At 38.7% G+C, this 22609-nt stretch overlaps 1 protein-coding gene across 2 annotated transcripts in view; it reads left to right on the forward strand.

Annotated features, from left to right (window-relative positions):
• zbtb16a (zinc finger and BTB domain containing 16a) overlaps positions 1 to 22609 on the forward strand; it is a 144576-nt gene that overhangs the window by 91243 nt on the left and 30724 nt on the right. For both annotated transcript variants that reach the window (XM_016526194.1, XM_016526195.1), the window contains exon 4: positions 12591 to 12677. In XM_016526194.1, the coding sequence (XP_016381680.1) occupies positions 12591 to 12677 (87 nt within the window). The remainder of the gene's footprint in view (positions 1 to 12590; positions 12678 to 22609) is intronic.

Raw genomic sequence — 22609 nt, forward strand, 5'->3', positions numbered from 1 at the left:
CAGACAGACATCCTTTTTGAATTTATCATATCCAGGGCTCCAGACTGCGACTAAAACAGTCCAAAAATATTAATTTTCAAGTGATATTTTTGCTGAGATCGCCACTTGCAACTGTATAAATTTACATGTTATGACTTAAAAATGTGCGTGTAATGCCTTTTTTCCTGCTTGTTTTACGATCACATCTTTTATGTTGACGTAATAAACAGAGATGATGCGCATTAAAGTTTTAGTGGAAAAACAGTCCTCATCTCTGCCGAACAGCAGCTAAAGCAGCTCCAGCTGAGGCAGCACAGGAGAGATCAAAAATGATGAAGATGTGCGAAGTAAAAGTGCAGAAAAGCAGTGTCTATTTCGTGCACAACTTAAACAAACTACGACAGGTAAAACTGTCAGCTGTGTGGACATTAACAATATCATTAATGATTCTTGTTTATAATCGATACTAATATGGCTTCTTGTTATCAAGATGCTGTGTTCTGTTAATGCGTGAACTTCATATTATTTGTAGCGCACTTGCCGTCCAATGGCAATAAGCTTTGTGCTCTGTTACCTTTTAATAAACAAAGTATAAGCTTTAAAATTCTGACAAATGTATAACGAAATTCAAACAATAAATGCCGTTTTGGCGCTCTTTAATGTGGCATGAGTGATCGCTTTAGCGCCTCAGTTCAAGCGGCACATGAACCTATCATATCTTTCTCTTTACTACTATAGTACAAAATAAACATGAATGGACACCAAAAGGTATTTTATAAGAGCCTACAGTACAACTTTCTGAAATGTCATGTAATCGCTCATTCAGCTGTTTCAAACTTATGGATTCGGCATCCATAAGCTCATTAGTCAGCTAGAAAAAATTACTTAAAAGAGGAGCATTTTGCTAAATATATGCGTTGTATTGCATATTCATATTTTACTTAAACGGTTGTCTACATGATAAGAAAGAATGCAAGGAGCTGAAGATAAAATTCAACATGTATATAATTGCATGTTACTAATGAAGAAAAACAGACTTGATGTGTGCAGGATGTATGACAACATTTATAGGATGCTTTGAGGAGCCCAAACTACACTCAAGGGCCAAGTGATGCTGACATAGTTATGGTCCATGATATTGGCACAGATTCTGTGTAATAAACCGTTCTTTGTGACTGTATACAGTTCTCAAGGTGGAAAATATGTTTAGTTCCTACTTTAAGTGATCCTTAGTTCCCAGGACATCTACAAGATAAATTAAAATGCTGATGCTGTAAAAGGAGGGGAGACAAACACATGACAGTGTGACTGAAATATGAAGGTATTTAAAAATATATAAATAAAACATTCTGTGGCACTTAAAAATAATGTGGTGCCTATGCTTGTTTCTTATAGGAGCCAATGGCTACTTAAGTTAATTTATTTTCTTTTTTTTGTCTGTAGCCCTGATATCACTGTCCACTTTGCATTCAGATCATATTTGTACAGTTCCCACCAGCTTCATGCTCCATATAGAGTGCCAAGCAGTCGGACAGTGCGTTCATTCATGAGCTGAATACATCAAAACTCATGTCAGTGGTTTAGTACACTTCCTAAATGGCTTTTTCTACTATATCAAGGGGTAGTTCACCCAAAAGTTTAACTCTATGATATTTTTTTCCCTTCTGAGCACAAATGATATTTTGAAGAATGTTTTAATTGTTTTTGCTTATACAGTGAAAGTCAGAATCATATTGACATTAATTGTATGGACCAGGGTTGGTATAGTTAACTAATTCTTATAAATAAAAAAAAAACATTTTCAATATTTGAAATAAAATAAACTTTAATTACAATAAAAAAAAAATTAAAAAAATGGTGCATCACAATAAATTAGAATGTTGTGGAAAAGTTCATTTATTTCAGTAATTCAACTCAAATTGTGAAACTCGTGTATTAAATTCAGTGCACACAGACTGAAGTAGTTTAAGTCTTTGGTTCTTTTAATTGTGATGATTTTGGCTCACATTTAACAAAAACCCACCAATTCACTATCTCAACAAATTAGAATGTGTATGTATGTATGTATAAAAACCTTAAACTTATTTTATTTCAGCTAGCTGACAAGGCAGTATTTCTTATTTTTATTTCATTAAACTTACAAGACTGTATTGACATGTATAAAATAATAATTACTAAAGCTTTCCAATTAAAATGAAAATAGAAAAATAAAGTAATTCAAAATATTTATAAAACCTATGGTAGTGTCTCAATGATACTAAAATAACACTGGTATGTACAAAAAAAAAAGAAGACATTTTTCAAAATGTTCATACAGGTTTAGAACAACATGAGGATGAATAAATTATGACCAAATGTTCAATTTTGGGTGAAGTATCCCTTTAAGAGTGGAAACTGCAGGCATATATTAGATTGTAAGTCTCTAAATTAGATGTAGCCACGGATAAAAAGTTATTTACGAAGTGCCGTTAAAGAGCGCAATCTCGTAGATGTGAGGACATTAACGGCACCTCCTCTGTGACGGTGATTATTAGATTAAGATTAAGAGGGTCATCTGCTGCCGGAGTTAAAATAAATGGTGGAATGTGTTGGCACACTCTGCGCCAGTCCAATTGAGTTTGAGTGAAGCGAGCGGGCACACCTCTATGGCAGAGGCTTCGTGCACACCACTGCATGTTAAGAAGAGCCCTCTAGCGTGAAACGCATATTCAAAGCCATGCGCGCACACAGTACTGTCGAAACCCTTCAGCGCTGCCACCCACCGAAGCCTCACCTGGCCTTTATCTCGGCTGAGGCCATGAAGACAGAGTGTGTGCTCTTGTGTGATAAATGCCTGAATTCTGCTTATCCCATTCAAACACATCTGTTTCCGCCTGCTCTTCTCTCTCACTCCCCGGGGGGGGGGCGTCTTATTCGAGACCTTTACATCTTATATCCTCCATATATAGACGTGTACAGCATGTTTCCAGGTTTTCATTCGGACTAAATATGGCAGCGGTGTGGTTTTTATTTTTAAATGCGTCAGCATCTAATGACATCCTCTCCGCCCCCTTAGCACAAACAAAAAAAGCCAAACTGTTTAAGTGACCCAAGAAAATCCTGTTATTCCTCTGTATATTTGTGGGTCAGTACAATATAAAGAGCATCATTGTGACTTGTATATGGTGAATGAAATATGATTTGTTTTCTGCGTAATAGCAATAAAAGTAAATACTCTCCAAGGCACTTTTTTTTTCATTGTTGCATTAGCTCAGCCGATTGCTTTGGGAAACTTTTAGATCAATTTCTTAGTGCAGATTAAAATGCTATGAATCCCATTTATGGAAGAGCTCCCTTATGAAATGCTCTTTGAAACTTTCATATTTTGGCTGAAGAGTGAATTAGACGCTAAGCAAAGATCTGCCGACGGCGCTTTCATTGATAAAAAAAAAAAAAAAAGGGAAAAAAAGATAAAAGCAGTCCCATCTGGAAGTAGCCAGGACACACAAGGGTTGCTTTTATGTTATCCATTCCACTGGGAGGTTGAACATGAAAAGCGGCCGTGGATATTGTGTTATTACTGTTGCAAACACGTCTGTGGATCAGAATACTAATCCTGGGCCGTCCAAACAATTTCAGCGCTGAAGAAAAACATCTCTATCTCAGGCACTTTGAAACCGTCTGTGGCGACACGAGTAATTAATGTTTAATGGACAACTACTGACAGGGCAAAACCTTCTGAGACACTGTGGGCTATTGTTAAAAAAAAGAAAAGAGAAAAAAGGGATGTTCTCTGGAAAAGCATCAGATTAGATAACTGACTGAAGAAGTGCTGCCAATAGGAGCTTGTAAGAAAAAAAAAGTTAGCAGCTATCTATCAATATCCTGTCTAGTCAATGCAGATTGTAACTGTGATCGTACAGAAATTCTACGTGCATATGCGGAGCAAAAGAACATGAAGAGGAAGTCAGTGGATCTGGAACGAGTGTGAGGACGTCGTAAAAGGTTTTAGTGAGGAAGTTAAAGGGAGTGTCGCACAGTCAACATTTGTGAAGAAAAGAACTTTATGGAAGTAACTTTTTCCTCTTTTCTTCTGTCATCACCCTCTTTCTCTTCCCCTTTCCTTTCTTTTTTTTAAGCCAAGGAAGGTTTCTGCTCTCTTAAAATTATTTATTTCATGACAACTCTCGGAGGGATTGGCATGGTAATGTACATGACAATGTTAATGTATTTGGTCTTGGCGGAATAGATCTTATACGATGCTGCTGCTGCGGCAGAGCAAGTACCGAGACTTGCTACTGCCAATACATCCACAACATGCTGCTGTAAGCATGTAAGAAATACTGCTGCTGCACATATAACACATATGAATAACCCCCATATAGCATACATGAATCACCCCGTAGCAGATCTGTACAGGTGGAGCTGGGGAAGGTGGAGGGTTTCTGAAGTGTGCTGCCAACTGCTACAGCAAACAAAAGCCAGGTATTTTAATATTGAGCAGCGAGCTCATTGGCTACCGATACAGGAGAGAACCAATCAGCTGCCGTGTGACAAGGATGTCACCAGGTCAGATTGAGCTAGACCTATCGGACTGCCCCATCTAGAGTTTCATGCCAGAACTCTGTATTAAAAATCTTGTGACATAATTTAAAGAGAGATCAGGTTCAGTTGGTGTCATTTGGCACCCTGTGCTAGTGGTTGTTTATTCATAAAACAAAATACGCCACAAAGTTTGCAATTGGATTACGTTCCAATTTTGAATCTGAAGCTGATTAACTTTTAGTAGCGGAAGAACCATTTCAAAATCAAGTGATAAACAAATGTAAATGACTAAACCTGAAAACTGTTAAACTCTGTGTTTGCATTTCCTGATGTTTTCTGTTGGATCTTTTTATTATTTATGCACCACATTCAGGGCAGTTGTTCCTGTTGGTCCCCGTTGGAGTGGCTCAAACTCTGTTCTTTTGAAAATTGGATTTTTTGGAAACCTTAACACACCTCTATTGCATGCCTGTGTTAAGTGTGGAACAGTTTAATAATGACCCGTACTGTGTGGGTGTGTTCTAGGTGCTGTCCCATAGATCGTTGTGTAGCCTGTGACCCCTCCCCCACACTCCTGACCCGGGCCTTAATAAACTAGAGAGTGCCTTTGACAATGTGTGACTTGAAAGCAGGAAATAATGGGCACTAAATGTTAAATCTTTACAGGTTATTGACCTGTGGAGCATACATGGGCTCTGTTAACTATATGCAGCCTGACGCTGACAGCCGAGCACTTCTGTACCGCTCTTTTGACTATGCTAACACTTAGCTGCATTTGTCAGTTATAAGTTAGCATTTCTCACATCACTGTCAAAATTCAGGACTGCTTTAGGTACTCAAACCATAATTTAAAATGAGAAGGCCTGGGATTTTTTTCCCAATTTGATTTTAATATCTGCCTTGAGACACGTGCATTCTTTCTCACTTTGGCCTTCACCTGACATCCTAAAATTAATATTAACTCAATTAATTTTTTTTCTGATTTTATTGTATAATAAATAAATTATTTTATTTTGTCAGTCAATCTGCTAATGGACCATTCTGAATCCTTCACGGACTACTAGTGGTCCACGAACCACAGTTTGAAAACCACTCTTAAATTGATCCAATTATATTTCAGGACCTGGATTCACCCTCCATGCTCATGAAAGGCAAATAAGGAAAGAGCAGAACCGGCCTCCCACTGCGCTGTGCCCAGCAGTAAAGGCATTTACAGCACTGTAAAGACGGCTCAATTGTCGCATCCAGTGGTTGGTTGAAGTTTCGGTGGTCGTTTGGGATAAGGGTTCACCGCATGGTCAGGCTCTCAGGTTCTCCTGTGATAAATAAAAGAGGGCTGGAGGTATCGCTCTGTTTTCAGCCGACCTCACAGGTATTGATCAGGCAGCAGAGTAGAGGCAGATCATTTCTTGCCCTTCCTTTCTCGGTGTGCATACTAACTTTTAAAGAAGCACCTTTTGATTGTTTACTTAGGGGTGTTCACAATTACAGATTTTCACATTTGAGTAGTCACTGGGTTTCATGAACAGTAGATGTAGAGGTCATGAACAATAGTCAGTTAATGTAGTTTTAAAAATGCAACACTCATGGCATGAGATGCTTAAAAAACACAGCCAGTTGACTAGTCATCTATCACCCATCCCAACGCTTTCATTTTAAAATATTCTTGGCTAGTCATCACGTATACAAGTAATGAAAACACTTTACAATAAGGTTTAATTTGTTAGAATTAATGCATCAGATATAATGAACTAACAATAAAAAATATATTTTTCAAAATTAATTAGGTAAAAATTGTAATTTATAAATATACTATTGTTCATTGTTAATGTTCATAATGCATTTGTTAAATATACAACATGAAATGTTAAAAATGTTAATATGCACTACCATTCAGAAAGTTTGCAGTCAGTCAGTTTTATTGACAGTAAAGACATTTATAATGTTACAAATATTTCCATTTTAAATAAATGCTATTCTATTGAACTATTTTTGTTCATTATATAATCCTATATAAAAGTGTTATGGTTTACACAGGAATACATTAATGTTTTAAAATAGAAAAGTTATTTTAAATTGTAATAACATTCCGCAAAATAATATTTTTTATTGTATGTTTCAACAAGTAAGTGTAGCCTTGGTGAGCATAAGAGCATCTTTCAAAAAAAAACAAAAAAAAAACTCAGTCCTGGAAGGCCGGTGTCCTGCAGAGTTTAGCTCCAACTTGCCTCAACACACCTGGATGAAAGTTTCAAGTATGCCTAGTAGGGCTGTCAAAATGACTGAAAAACTCAATTTGAATTTTCTACTTAAATATTATCAAAATTTGAATTATATTCGCATTTAAAAGGCATAATTTCAGTTAGGGGGAAAAAAGCTTTTGGCTTCTCTCCTGAGGCCACAAGAGGGCGCATCGCGCAAAATATTAACATCGTCGTCGCATTTCGTGCGCCACTGATAGGCTGCCTGACGGCTGGCGCGGACCTAAAATTTTTCATTCGAATGTGGATTTTTTTTTTTTTTAATTCGACGAATATTCGAAATTCAAATTTTTTTTTTGACAGTCCTAATGCCTGGTAAGACCTTGATTAGCTAGTTCAGGTGTGTTTAATTAGAGTTGGAGCTAAACTCTCTAGGACCGAGTTTGGTGACCCCTGGTGTAGTGTATTGTGGAAGTAACATTGAACTAGTTTGAACCTTACTGTAAAGTGTTAGCATAGTAATTAATAATCAGGCTTGGACTTGACTCAATATTATGTATACTTGCTAATGCAGATGGACGGTGACCTCAAGTTTGATGGTGGCTTAAACAGAGCTCAAACCATGGTAAGATGCCAGTGAGATCCGAGCGACTCTGCTCATTTCCTGCCACTTCACACCAGGCTAACCCTACAAGTTCCTCTCCAGCCCAGCTCCTGTTTCCTCCACTTCTAAAAGCCCTTTGTCCTCTCACTATACCGTCAGGAAAGCTGCCCAGAGTCATAATTTAAGGCACCATGGCCTGAAGAAAAAAAAGAGAGGTGAGAAAGCAAGAGGAAAACACATGGAAAGTTTCCCTTTCACCTTTTGTTGCAGTGGAAGGGTTTGCCTGACACACACCAGGGTCATACACAAACATCCTGTTGCTGATATTTGTATTGTTTCTGTATGTGGATTGGACAGCGTGTGCACAGAGGCATCCGTCTGTACATTACCGATAGGTCTCCTGCTTGTATGTGAATGTGCATCTTTGTGAACTGAAATGCCTCAAGTATATCTGGAGCTAGACCGCTGAAATAACGGTGTTGTACAGTGAGAGAGAGAGAGAAAAAGAGCAGGAAAAATGGAGGACTGAGTGTGACCTGCTGGCCAGATAAATTGGTCTGCAGGCAAAATGGATTAAGAGCTTTAAAGCAGGCAAAAAACAAATGAATGAATGTGCAACACTGTGTTCATTTTGAGCAGATAAATTTAGAAGCGTCTTTGATGTGAAAGTGTGTTTAGCAAGTCAATATTTGTCTGCTTTGGTCTGTCCCGAGACGTCCTCTGTCTGCGCACCAGACCGTGAAGCTATCAGAAGAAGCCTAGATATCCTCAGTGTTTATCTCCTTTGCTATTCTTTTTGTTCTCTGTGAAGGCTATATAAATATTAACCAGCTGACTTCTCATTTTCTGATAGTAGAGCGTAATCTACTGTATAGTGTCTGGAAATTCAATGTGCTGCTTATTTCTCTAGCTTTGTGTCTTTGTATACGGTTACAGAAAAAATGTCAAATTTAAGTCTATTAGTGAAAATCCGTGCATCTATATACGATTTTGCAAAGATATCATCTCGTAAAGTGGCCTTAGTCACATTTTAAAGTGTGATCTTTCTGTTCTTCAAAGCTGTGATGCCTTATTTGCAAACAAATGACTCTTATGAATGGTTTTTCTTAATGATTCAATTTAAACGATTCATTAAACAGACTCCCGATACTGAGTATGCAACTGACTCCCTCACTGCACTGTGGATAATTTTTCAATTAGGCCTATGTCTAATTGAAAATGGACACAGAACCGTTACCGTGATGTGTACTTCAGATTCGTCAGATTTAACATCAGATTAAATTTTGCCCTTTTTTTTTTTTTTATAAAAATTAGAAAATAGAAAATATTATCATATATATATATATATATAAAGGGGGTCTGAATACTTTCCGTACCCACTGTATATATATATATATATATTATACACACACACGTTTAAATTTGCCAAGGCAATTTGCCTATTCATGAGCCTTCCAAACAGAAACAAAATTCTTCAGTTATCTATACTTACTACTCTAGTATTTGTCACCTGCAGCTCTTTTCCGAATGCCAGCTGAATTTCAAACAATGGCATAGTTGTTTTTTGTTTTGTTTTGTTTTGTTCATATACCTATAAATATTCTATCACTACGGTATATTGTGATAGAACATACAGTGCTTCCAAACAATCACCCATATCGAGCGATTCTGTTATTTGGAAACCAAAAAAGCCATTTGGTTCCCAAATGCTTCATCTGAGGTGCCAGTGGCTCCCTAGTCATTGTTTCAGTCTGGAGCCCTGCATCAGCCTGACAGTGCTACACAAATATACTCATCCACGCATCCATGCCTGCGTGCTTGTGTGAACGTGCACATTTTTAGGGGAATCTGGCAGTCTCCCAGCATTTTTGTCTTGGTTGATAAAAGAATTGCTCTGCCTGCGGTACACATCTAGTCAAGAGAGGGAACACACAGTTCTTGGCTGTCCTTTTCAATTGGCAGTCTCCGTACTGTTCTGTGACTGATAAGAGGATAGTGTAAATAAAACTGTACAGCACAGCTCGTTACCGCTAAAGGAAAAGAGAGTACTCATCGTCTGTACTCATTGTTCTGACGGCACGGTTTTTCCTTTTTATATGGATTAGTTTGCCCTTTTTTTTTGGTACTGAGTGTACTGTCTTATATAACGCATTTGTGTAGGCTCACCGAACAGCAAAGGTATGTTTTTGTTTGCGCTGTATTTGTCTACTCATGTTCCCGCTTCCGAGAGACAAGGGGGGGGGAGGCGTCTGATCAGAGTGTGTGATGAGAATCCACCTTTATAGCATTAGACAATGTGCTTGTTCACAGGTCTTTCCATTACAGCTGTGCTCTAGTATCACACTCTTCAGGGACTCATCAACAAAGGCAGCGCGGCCCCACTGCTGGGTAATCTGACACTGAATGTTTGGCGCAGCTCCCGTAAAGGCTCCGGTTTCACTCACATCATTTTATTCACGCACACGACCCTTGAAAACGACCGATCGACGAGGCATCCTCTTTAGAAACAGTAAATCCCAGGGTTTCGGTTGTGCAATACGTTCAGTGGAGGGAAGTGAAAAAGGAACGAGCCCGTGGCACGTGGCACCTCTCCTCCACTTGTTGGGAGCCACGGTTGTGTAAGAGCCCATTATGTCAGGTCGGCATCGCTGTGGCAACTCCAAGAGAAGGAGGGAGGAAGTGGGAGTTGCTAGAGAGCGATTTTTTTTTTTTTTTTTTTTTAGCCTCATGGTTTTTTTTGTTTGTTTTTTGCTGGAGAGGCAGTTATTTCTATCACTGGTGTCTGTTTATGCCTTTGGTGGGAAGGGGTTCGAAAGTGGGGTATGAATGCTGCCAAATCTGAGGGAGGTGTTTTTCCTTCACATTTTTTTACCTTTTTTTTCCTTTTTGTCGTGCTTAACAAGAAGTCGCTATTGATCAAAGGGAGAGGCTAGAATTTATCACTTTAATTCCATGACTTTTGCCGGGCCTGGAAGCACACTCCTGCTGGGTGGCTAGATGTTGTCACCCCCTGTGAGATAATGACCTGCTCCAATAAGCTGCCGTTTATGTTGTGGGGTGGGTTTTAAGGTCTGGCTTTTCCCTCTCTGCCACTTAAGGCAGTGATCAATGTCCCGCTGGCCCTCCATCTGAAGCTACTTTAGTTCTTGGACCTTCCTGCTCCATGGCCAGTTGAGAGACCTGCTTAACACCAGAATTGGGCAAAATCTGTCTGTCTGTCGTTCTGTCTGTCTGTCTGTGTATTGTTGTCTATCTGTCTGTCTAACTCTCTGTATGTCTGCCTATATATCAGTCTATCAATCATTCTATCGTTCTTCAGTATCTGTCATTCTTTCTATCTGTCTATTTGTCCTTCTTTCTACCATTTGTTATATTGTTTGTCATTCTATCGCTCTGTCTGTCGTATCTGTCATTTGATCATTCTGCATCCCCTTTGCCACTTCGGTACTAATTTAATTCATATTCAAACAGGTAGTCCACCCCAAGATTATACTAATGATCAAGCCAGAAGTTGAACCTCATAAAGTGAAATTTTCATGCCATGGGACCTTTAAAATGTACAGTCAATAGTTCAGTGTATTGAATTAGGTCTTTCATATGTAAGTGGACACACTTGAATGAAGCTTTTATGGCTGCCAAAATGGCATGAGTGAGTGTTCAGAACAGTCATTTTAAAGCGGCATCAAATGCGATTGAGGGAATATGTCTGAAAATTTGTAAAGGCTTCAAATAGTTTGTCTGAAGTACATTGTGGTTTCAGTATTTAAAGTATAATACTTCAGCAAACACTGTTTCCTGTCCTAGGGCCCGCAATATAAGAAAAAAAACTAATCAGTTCAAAACTGATTTAATGATATATGTGTGTGTGTGTGTGTGTGTAAATATATTTTTTAAATATAAATATATATATGAATCATTAAATCGGTGTTTTGAACTAATTCATGGAAAAGAATAAAACTTGCCTAAAATATATCTGGTGTCATTTCTGTCTAACTCTCTGTATGTCTGCCTATATATCAGTCTATCAATCATTCTATCGTTCTTCAGTATCTGTCATTCTTTCTATCTGTCCTTCTTTCTACCATTTGTTATATTGTTTGTCATTCTATCGCTCTGTCTGTCGTATCTGTCATTTGATCATTCTGCATCCCCTTTGCCACTTCGGTACTAATTTAATTCATATTCAAACAGGTAGTCCACCCCAAGATTATACTAATGATCAAGCCAGAAGTTGAGATATCAGACCACTCAAGCAGGAATGTTTTGTATTTGCAATAGAGACAGTATTTAGATTTTTCGGGAAAGTTAAATTACAGATGGCGTACTTATAGTTTCTCTGCACATTAAATTGCATACAACACCCATTGCATAAGGCTAGATACAGTGTTTCATGACTGACAGTTTTGGAGTATGAATGCACTGAAGTAATCAGCTCTGAGGGTTGTCTGTGGTAGTTCCTCTTTATGTGCAACATTCAGTGGCATGGTGTGACCATAGGTAATAATGATGTATGATTTCTTGAGCCATTTAGAGGAACTTGTTTGTGCCACATTTCTACGTTTATTGCTGAGTGGCATCATCTGCAAGAAAAGAAGAAAAACACTTTTTTCTATTGCTTGACATTACAGTACATTTTGCAACTTTACAGTGGTTGCGAAATTGACTTTGTTTTTTTATATCTGAGCTATGACTTCCTGTTGTGCTTGTGAAGGTGGTAAAATTTAAAGAAATAATGAGAAGAGCTGACAGCTCTGTTAGAAATTTTAAAAACTCCCTTTTGATCGAGCAGATAAATACAGTGTTAATGCAATACAGTGTTTCTGCTTAATTCTGATTTATAGATCAGATTGTATATTGGCAGATTGTATAGTGGTCTCACAGTTCCTCTTGGTGTCCCATTGCAACATCTGAACATGCTATGTGGATTTTATATGTCTGGCTTCTAGTTGTTTTTATCTTCTTTTTAGGGTCGTGTTTGACAGCATTTTTGTGTTTTTAGTGAAAGTGTGCCTTGAATGGTAAATCCCTCTTATAATGCATTGCTTTCACTGCACAGTGCACACAACATCAACGTCTGTCATACATATCCTCCAAAACACATTGTAAACAGTGTTTTTGCCAGCAAGTTTTACTGAAGTGAGCAGCAGACTTCCAACTCGCAGGCACCAAATCATTAAAAGTATTACTGGGGTTCGAATAAGAGATATGACACCATGCACCACCCGAGGACCGCCAAAATTATGGAGATTGAATAACTTTTGCATTTTTTTTTTGTCTCGTAGCTGGTGAGAAAGCCATCGTTTGTGACCAGTGTGGAGCTCAGTTCCAGAAGGAAGATGCTCTGGAGGCCCACCGGCAGATCCACACAGGTGCGACACACACACCCCAACCCACACTGCACACATCAAATACACTCAAATGTCCTGCATTCAGTATATGCAGTATGTTATTGTATGTACAAGTTTAATAAGAGAAATTATTACTGTCCCTAATGTCTTTTCTTTTAGGTTTTCTTTCAGGAAAGCGTGCACAAGCTTTCTTTTTCATTTATCTAAATTTCTTTTTTCCCCACTTTTTTTTTTTTAGAAAAATCTAATGTTTTGTGTCTTGTCATATGCTGTTCCAGAATTTCAAAATTAAGTTTTGATCATGTTTCATATTTAGTTTGTTTTATATATTCATTAAAAGGTTTGTGTTTTATAAGTTGAAAAGGAATATTAATACCTCTAGTTTACATATCTACATATGAATCTAATTTTTGTGCACCTTTTTGACCCCAAACTATAGCAAAGTTTGTATCTATGTAATCCAAAATAACTTTTCAGTTTTTTTGTTTGTTTACAAAACAAGCAATGTAATACAGAATGGAAATCAAATCGTATCCGTTTGCATTCTAGAAAGAAAAGTTCACATTGTGTGTTTACTTGCAAAGCGTGGTAAATAATCAGCCACCTTGGTTATTTTTAAACGAATAAAGCTTGAGTCTCGATCATGTGTTTGAAGAGTTGAGTCCAACAACTTTTTGGAACACGTGGTGAGAGATGAACATTTACTGGAAAAGTTTAAAGGCAAGCCAACTTAGCAGGTATGGGGTAAAGCTGGCGACCAGCTCCAACAATTACGCACATACATATACCATACCTGCTTGTCATTCTAGGCAGACAAATTATTGGTTGTGAAAAACAGGGCAGTTGTGGTCAGGCTTGGTTGGGTCTGTTTGTTTACTAGGTGCCCTCAAAACAATGTTGGGGCATGGAAGGAAGACCTCTCCAGTTTCCGCCTCTGCTTACGTACTTGGTGGCAACCCGAGTGGGATATGCGCTCGTGCACTTGACCCTTATATGATGACCTCTGCTGGGTTGCTGGACACAAGAGCTGTGCTGATGCATGTGGCCCTCAGTACACTGCCATGCTATGACTCCTCACTTTCCAGACAGCCCTCGCTATCTGCCCTTGGGAGAATGTTCTAGCACAAACGCGTCTGGCTCGCTTAGATCACTTCGGGTATAGAAAGCACCGTTTGTGTTACATTTGTGATCATGTTCCCATTTTGTTTTGCTGAAAAGATTCATCACCACCCATGTAGCCTTGAACCACCTTCAGGAACTAGGTACTCGAGATTGACATCCTTAAAGGTCCCATGACATGCTGCTTTTTGGATGCTTTTATATAGGCCTAAGTGGTCCCTAGTACTGTATCTGAAGTCTCTTTCCCGAAATTCAGCCTTGGTGCAGAATTTCAGCCACTACGAGCCAGTCCCACAATGAGCTATATATGAATCATTAAATCGGTGTTTTGAACTAATTCATGGAAAAGAATAAAACTTGCCTAAAATATATCTGGTGTCATTTTTTAATCCTTTATATTAAATCAATATTTTGAATGATTGATATTGATTTTTTTTCCTTCAACATTTTTATCAAAAGTATGTTTCAATCGAAATCTTGATTGTCGGTGCACATTTTTCTTCATCTTTATTGTTGACTAAATAAAAACATCCTTTATTGACCATTTTCATTAGTAATTTCATTGACAAGATTAATCCAGACTAGCTTTTGGCTACTGAAGAATTGCTATTAAAACATGTCTTATTGATCTTGTAATTGCGAGACTTAAGTCTTTAGGAAATTTAATTGGCAAATGAATACACATTGAAATTATTGATATTCACGATTTGCCAATTCATTGTGAATATATTATGAATATTTCATATATCCAGCCCAGCTCTGTCCCAGTCTCAGAGCTGGTTGGGTGCACTTTGTGTTATTTGACAGACATGCGTAAAAGGCTTGCCGTGCCCTCACTGACCAGGCCTCCCGAGATCCTTGACCAGGTATGGGGCCCATTGTAAATAGGGGTTAAACAGGGCTAACGATCAGAGAAAGGCATACCAGTGGAAAAGCCTGGCTAAATATAGATTTGGAGTCTGGAGTAAAAAAAATGGCCAGTGAAACTTGTCTTCCTGCCAGGGACCTGAACAGCAGTGAGGCCAGCCTCCCCTGTGGCTTACCAGGCTTATATTTTAAATGTGCTATAACCAGTGTTGGGCAAGTTACTTCCAAAATGTAATACATTGTATATTACTAGTTACTGTCTTTAATAGACTTGAAGTGGGTTATTGGGGGGTTTTATGTCTGCGGCTTCAGGATTTTTTTTCCTGAACACTAGCCATGACAGGCAGACATCCACATTTTGCTACGCACCGAGGGGTGGTTTTTGAATCATTCTTAGAGAATGGTGTAAAGGCCACAACAGGAAATGTTTACATTTCATCTTGTTATCTCCCACTGTTAGTCAGATCAGAGTGACAAACCCTGCGTCCAAAACCTCAATTCAAAGCCAAGTCTGATTTCGCTCTGCCGTCCGCTCATGCTTACGTTATGCTAACACTGTTACTTAACAGGCCAAAAACCACATCTCTGCCCCCACACCAGCCTTAGTGGATGTGTAACTCGCAGTTGCACCCTCTTTATAAATAGTTAACGACTGTTGGCATGGTGGTGGTGTTTACGATGGACAAAGTTTTCTTGTCGTTGTAAACATCCAGGTCTAATTTTTCAAGTTGGCAGCTCGACTGGCAAAAGGCTGAAGTGCAGGGAGCAGCGGTCATTTCCTGTAATGCTATCAGGAGGACTGCCGATGAAGTCGACCTGCATGCATGAATGACGAAACAAAAGCCATTCATGGAAAATCAGATGCCGCAATGATTGAATAACACGGCAATAACAAAACAAAATTAGGCATGATGGAATGAGTCCTAACTGATAGGATATTTAATTTGTTTAATTTTCTCTATTAAAGAGAAAAACAGGGTTTTTTTCCCCACCTGCATACAGTGTCATTGTCAGATTATTTTCTGCTTCTCTCTAAAGCAGCAGAGACGCTTCGCACACAGTATGAGTAGTATGTGTGTTAGTGTACTATATATATATATATATGTATATATATATATATATGTATGTATGTATATAATTTAAGAAATTATTGCTTTTATTCAGCAACTTTTATTTGCATCAAACGTGACAGTAAAAACATTTCATAATGTTATAAAAGATTTCTATTTTAAATAAATGCTCTTGTTTTGAACTTTAAAAAAAACATGTATTTCAACATCAATAAGAAATGTTTCAAATTCAGCATTGCCATCACAAGAATAAATTACTTTTTATTATAGAAAATGTCCATTTTAAACAGTTATTTATTGTAATAATATTTTACAGTATTTCTTTTTTGCTGTATTTTTGATCAAATAAATGCAGCCTTGGTGAGCATAAGAGACTTTTCAATGTATGTGTGTGTCTGTAGATACAAGTGTTTAAGTACTAAAGTATCTAAAATCTAATAAAAATTCTAGTTAAAAGACCTTTTGTTAACTTTGAGTTTTAGATGGTCGGCACGATTCCTGCCTCATTCCAGACTAGCACCGCTACTTCAATGGGTCCCTTTGTAGGCTCGTCTCATTTCTGTTGATGTCAGAGAAATCAGCTGCTGTGATATGTTGACTGGAAGAATAAGGGGCCCTTGTGTACAGCCTGTAGAATTTCAGACTGATAAATCAGGTTCGTTTCACCCATTTACATGTTCTATTTATTTAGCATTTAATAGTCCTCTGTGCGGCAAAGAACAGATAAGATAGCATTTGGGTTATCTGGAAGTATCAAAATAGCTTGTAATATACCTGAACTTTACAGTGTGGCTCTTCAAATGACTCTGATCTGTGTTGATAGCATTCCTTTGGCGAGGTGTTTGCTGCCTGTGACGTCAGGGGTTTTTAGACAGTTGGAGAGTTTGGTTAAGGCGCTGAAATGGTCTGTCGTGTTTGGTGCCAGGACTCTGAGAGAAAAACAACATCATGTGCTGTTATTGACGCACAGCCCCAGTGCTACTGGAGTCTCAGTTCTGACCTACTTTAAAGGGCAGCCCAATTTGAAGAGACTTCAGCTTCACGATCACTTATCTCAAGGGACTGCAATGAAAAATTCACTCATGAATCCTGCTGAAGGGGCCTTTGTGTGTTTTTGTGCATTTTAAATAGGGGGTATTGACTTTTACAGAGTGTGAAACGGCATGTCTCATTTCAATCTGAAGCACTTGATATGATGTCGAGCCGAGAGATATGCTTTACCACAGCGGTGCTTTATTTGCTGTGACGGACTGAATGGAAGATTTGAGACGAGGGGGGAAAGTTCCAGTGTTTCTACAGAAGCTACGTAACTCAAAATTGTCTTTTGACAAAACTATTATGAGGAAACTGACCATGAAGCTCCTGGGTCTCCTCAATCAGATCTCTATCGATGAATCAGTTAGACTTCCAGGACTCTCCCGCTCAGCGATCAGCCTCAAAACATCACAGCTATTATTGGTTTACCATTCACAGATACTGTTATAGACTAGATCGGTGGCATAGTTGTCACACAGCCTTCTTTAAACCGGCCGAGCAGCTGACTGCATGTAAATCCAAATATAATAGCAGCAGCTCCCCCTTCCTTCTTGATTTCCTCTGGTCCTTTTTAAGTCTTGTGTTACAGGGAAAATATGCAAACCATTTTGGAGAGAGAACAGCAGATTTGCTCGGTGGGAACACGGCGTGACTCCAGTGAACCAGGCCACAGAGTAAACACTTTCTTCTCTGAAGCCAGAAATAGTTTTGACAGAGCGAGAGAAAGGAATAGAGCAACACGGCTTTGTTTTGGCACAGCGAGAAAGAGAAAAGAGCGCTTTTTTTGGGTTCCCTCACCCCCTCATCATTTTCTCTCCCACATCTGAAAATATCTCAGAATAATGTGCCCTAAGGCTTCCACTCTTCTTGTCACTCTCGCAAATGGGGTTGGTGCCATCAGTAAACACAGGTCATGTCATACCCCACTATTAACTCAATCACACTGCTACTAGTAGAACGGCTGTTAGGCATTTAGTTAATTGTGACGTAATTAACCTGTCAGTGTGCATTAAAGTTGCACAAGCCAATTCATATGAATGTGAGCTAGTTTGGGCGTCCTGTTCAATTTACACAAATTTAAAAAAAAAAATTTTGTTTACTATAGTGTGTCAGAGGTGACCAGAAGCATTATGCCCATGAGGGAACACATGCCTTTGAGAATTTCACAAACTATGATTTTTTCCCCCCTGTGGAACACAAAAGAATCTATGGTAACACTTTAGTATAGGGACCAATTCTCATTATTAACTAGTTGCTTATTAGCATCCCTATTATTAACATATTGGCTGTTTATTACTTATAAAACACATATTCTGCATGACCATATTCTACATCCCTAATCATACCCGATACCTAAACTTAACAACTACCTTACTATTAATAAGCAGCAAATTAGGAGTTTGAGACAAACGTCATAGTTAATGGTTTGTTAATAGCGAGAATTGGACCTTAAAACAAAGTGTGACCGAAACTATTATCATCAAGTCAATGTTGCTCTTTTCTTAAATAATAAAAAAAGAAGAAATAAAGAATTTGAACAAAAATACAGTTAGAATTGTAAAGTATTATTACTATTTAAAATAACTGTTTTCTATTTGAATTATATTTTGAAATTTAATATATTACATATATTTTCTTTTTTTTTTTTTACTTTTGACTGCCAGTGTATATAGATTTTTTTTTAAAGACACATAAATATGGTCCCACCATAATTGCGTGATGTCCCTGAAAGTCACCTTCAGGACAGGACGCTTACAAGAAATGCTCTCAGGGGCAGAAATTTGTTTTTCAGTGCTATTTTTTTTTACAGGACAATGAGCTCTTAGCCTGTATTGTGGCAGTGTTTGTAGGTAAAGGCTGATGGGGTTGGATCGCTCTGAGACAGCATGGCATCAGAAATGGTGTCCATGTGCCGGTCAGCTGCAGCTGATTAAATGACTATTAGCTGTGCCAGACTCTATCCCCATATCTCATTCTACATCCATTACTGAGCAAGCTGTCCCACTCTCAAGCGGAGGACCCATCTGTCCGAGCCCCACTGACCGCCTGCACCCAGCTTGGTTACTGTAGGCCTTCATTATCCTCATTGCAGGTTGGCCGGACACTTGCTATTATTGCTGCATTTGAGACATGTCTGAATGATGTACAAACTAACTTGATTTCCCACTATTTTTAGTGACAACACAAGAGTGGTAAGATACATAAAGCACATTTTTTATTAAAAAAAAAGTTTTCCATAAGAACAAAAAAAATGCACTAATTTGTAACTTAAATCACAACATAATTACGAGGAGCAACTTCCCATGAGCATATGATATCCTCGTAACTGTTTTCCCTTTCCTGTGTCATAAAAACTGTTGTTCCACATGCAGCTCTGCCCATTCTGTTTTGAGCTTGCAGGGTGAATAACAGGTGACGCGGAGCAGACTTTAAACCCAAAATCAGTTGACCCACATGTCAATTTAGTTTTTCAAGCTCTATTCAGAGGGCTGTAAGATTTAAACGAAAAGACTGAAAATGATTATCTGAATGTTATGTGGGATTTTGCCGGTCCAGCAGAAGCAGCGGCTTAGACCCTGTTTGACGCTTAAATCCTTTGAAGTGGTGCGCGCGTGTGTGTCCTTACGCCAGGTCTATTGAACACAAGCTTTTTATTTTATTTAATTTTTTTCCCTCTCCTTTCCCCAAATACAGAGGGCACAAGTGCTTGGACTCTGTATCAGTGACCAAATTAAATCAAGCGCAGAACGGCCTGGCCTCTCTCTTCTTTTTCACAACTAATTTTTTCCCTAGATAGGATCTAAATGAGTTTTCCAGTGGGTGAGATGCTCAGTTGGCTGATAGATACCATGTGCAGACGTGCGGCCAACACCCAAAAGTAATCATCTGTTGGCAAGAATGTTTAGCCATTAGGCGAAGTATAAATTCCCACAATGAGCTCCACTTTTATCAACTGACTCGGTGCGGAGTCGATGTAAGTGGTCCGCTTGGAAACTTTGACGAAGACCCACCACAGTCGACGGGCTGCACTGAGGGTCACCGTCCCAGCTTAGTAGGTACAGTGGGGGGAAACAGGGTTTTGTAGCATCTCTGCGTGATGGCCGCAGCGTGCATTGTTTTTCAGCGGAGATTTGACAGCAAATAGTGATGTCTAAATCCTTCTGGCACGGCATTAGGGAAGAATCTCGACTAGAGAGATGCTTTGATGCGCATTGTGAGGAGAGACAGCAGCACATGTCCAAAAAAAAATAAAAGTTTTGTGGGGAGATTACAGACTCCTGTAGGCCCGGCAATTCACAAGCTGTAAAGAAGCCAGCAGGAATCTCACGATCTTGTTCGCCAAACTCGCCCGAGATGGTACGCCCCTGCCCACTACAATAAGACTCATCCTGTGTTGAACAAGCATTATCCGCTTCGGTTCTGAATGTGATGTGTCGATTCTCAGTGCTAATAACCATAGGTAATTAAATGCTGAGGGGGAGGTAAGATATGAAAAGGAGGTGGAAAAAAACTGAAGTACAGGAAAATCTGCTGCTATGATAAAACTAAAAGAAAACGTACACACACAGACCATTTGTGATTGAGTTTCCCACCTTGAAGTATCCCTGTAATGGATTAACCCCCGTCCCACGAGTGGCCTGAATAGACAAGGATTCACTGGAGATGCAACAGAGCTACTCTCCACAATGGGCCAGTCTTCTTTTGTTCCTTCAGCTTTTCAAGTAAATCCAGCCCCCCAAACCCTGTAATTAGATTTGAGCTGTTTGCAGACATCCCAAAAGTGATCTGTACAAAGCATAAAAAAGTGTACCCTTTAATTTACAGTGCAAATACTTTTCCATTAGCGATGGGGGATTTGGTGGTGTTTGTTCCCCTAAGAGGAGAAGGGGGAGTGAAGGGAGGTGGAAGACACTCTTCTGTTACTTAATTGTGAACTCTGAGATTAGTGTGAACACTTCCAACCTTTCACCCCAAACAAAGGAGCGATCAGGTCTTGTTGCCTAGTGACACAGTCTTCACACTGGCCAATTTAACCAGAGAGCTGGTTCTCACTACCTGTGCCTGTGCAATTGATGGAGCAGCGAGTGAATGATTCCATAACAGCTTTTTCTCTTCGTCTTCATTTCTGAGCCAGATATGAATGCCATCATATACCTGGCTAGAGTAAAGACCTTCATATCTCTGCAGTTATAAAAGGTGAATATTCACATTTTTATGTGAGTTTTCTATAGGTTCAAAGCTCAATTCCTGTATGGTATTTATTTTATTTTAGATTTTGAATGGCATATAAACATTCACATAACAGTGATATGCTAATGCTCAACAGTAAGGTTTTTTTTCTGCTGCCAGTAGTTTTTTTTAACCCTCTAAACATTTTCACTGACTCCACCCCAGTTTTTTATTTTTAGCAATGTATTTTTACGTATTTTATTTTATGTATTATACAATACTAAATATTTTTCATATTTTAAATTCATTAAATGATTTTCTTTGCATTTTTTTTCTTTACAATTTTCTTTACGAAAAGACAAGCAGATTTATAATGTAATTTACATCTATATTTAATCTATCACTCGCTGTTTCCCTATATCTCATTGCTTTCAGCTATAATATAATTGATAAACATACTTTTTATTTTTTTTTTAAATTGTAATATATATGATGCATTTTTTCCCATTGATTTTTAGTTTTCATCCATGTTAGTCAGAAATACCTTTATTATTAATTGTGTTTGTTAATGCACAAGCCACTGCAATGAGGCTAGGTGGTTGCTAGGGTATTCTGGATGTTTGCTAGGTCAGAAGAGGCTCAAGACCATGATATTCTGGTTCCCAGATATGTCTTTTTTTTTGTCGTCTTTAAAAGTATTTTCTATCTAAACAACTTTATGTACCTATTTATTTATTTGCATGTTAAATTGACCACCAGGTGAAAATCATTAGTACGATTGCTTATAAAATAATTGCATACATGATCAAGCACCTATGCACCTAGGTTTAATAGAGGTTTAGGAGTTTGTTGAAATCCTTAACCCAAGTATGAGCAGTAGTAATAGTGTTGCTTGTCTTAGCACTAATTATATGTAAGCTCTTCACCTTCAATTTCTGTTGTTCTCCTGTGCCCGGTCTCCTGACTACTGCCTGTTCCCAAACAGAGTTGAGTTGTGAGCTCAGGTGGGGAACCATTACGCCATTGAGGCTTGCCCTTATCAGTTAATAGCAGGTTTCCAGAGACTAGGATTGTTTTGATAGATGACACCTGGTCACTCGCTCACAAGTCACATAAAGCAGAAGAAATGAAATGCTGGGCTAGATAAGATATCACTGAAAATACTCAACCATTGATTGCTCAGTCATAAAGGTTGGGTGTGCGGCGTTCCGAGTTAATCTTTCCTCCTGTTCTTAAGACACGGGACCCAGAGCAGCATCGGGTTCAGATGCAGCCTTGAGCATCTCAGTTTGGTGCGTTTGTTTAGAAAATGAATGGATTTTTCCTTTATTCACATCTGCGGGTGGAAGAATGATAGAAGAATGATGGTGTCCTGCTGATATAATAAGGTGTTTGGATGTCTCTGTTTACTTGGGCTTTTTACACACACACACACACATACAAAGAGAAGAATAAAGGAATGTCGTTAGGGTCTTTCATCCCCCCATCACCCTGTAGGAGTGGGTGTCTGTTTACAGTCCGGCTCAGAGGGCTGCCTGTGCGGCCCGGTGCTGACCACAGCCCCAGAATGTGATTGATTATGTGGGGTTTATGCCATTGAGAACCTCTCAACGGCTCCAGGGGTCACAGGGTCATCTCTTCTGCAAATCTGCTTCCTTTTGTACAGTGAGACACACAAAACCTTTTTCTCCC

Source organism: Sinocyclocheilus rhinocerous, unplaced genomic scaffold, assembly GCF_001515625.1.
Source record: "Sinocyclocheilus rhinocerous isolate Xijiao unplaced genomic scaffold, SAMN03320098_v1.1 scaffold753, whole genome shotgun sequence".
In the NCBI taxonomy this organism is placed as follows: domain Eukaryota; kingdom Metazoa; phylum Chordata; class Actinopteri; order Cypriniformes; family Cyprinidae; genus Sinocyclocheilus; species Sinocyclocheilus rhinocerous.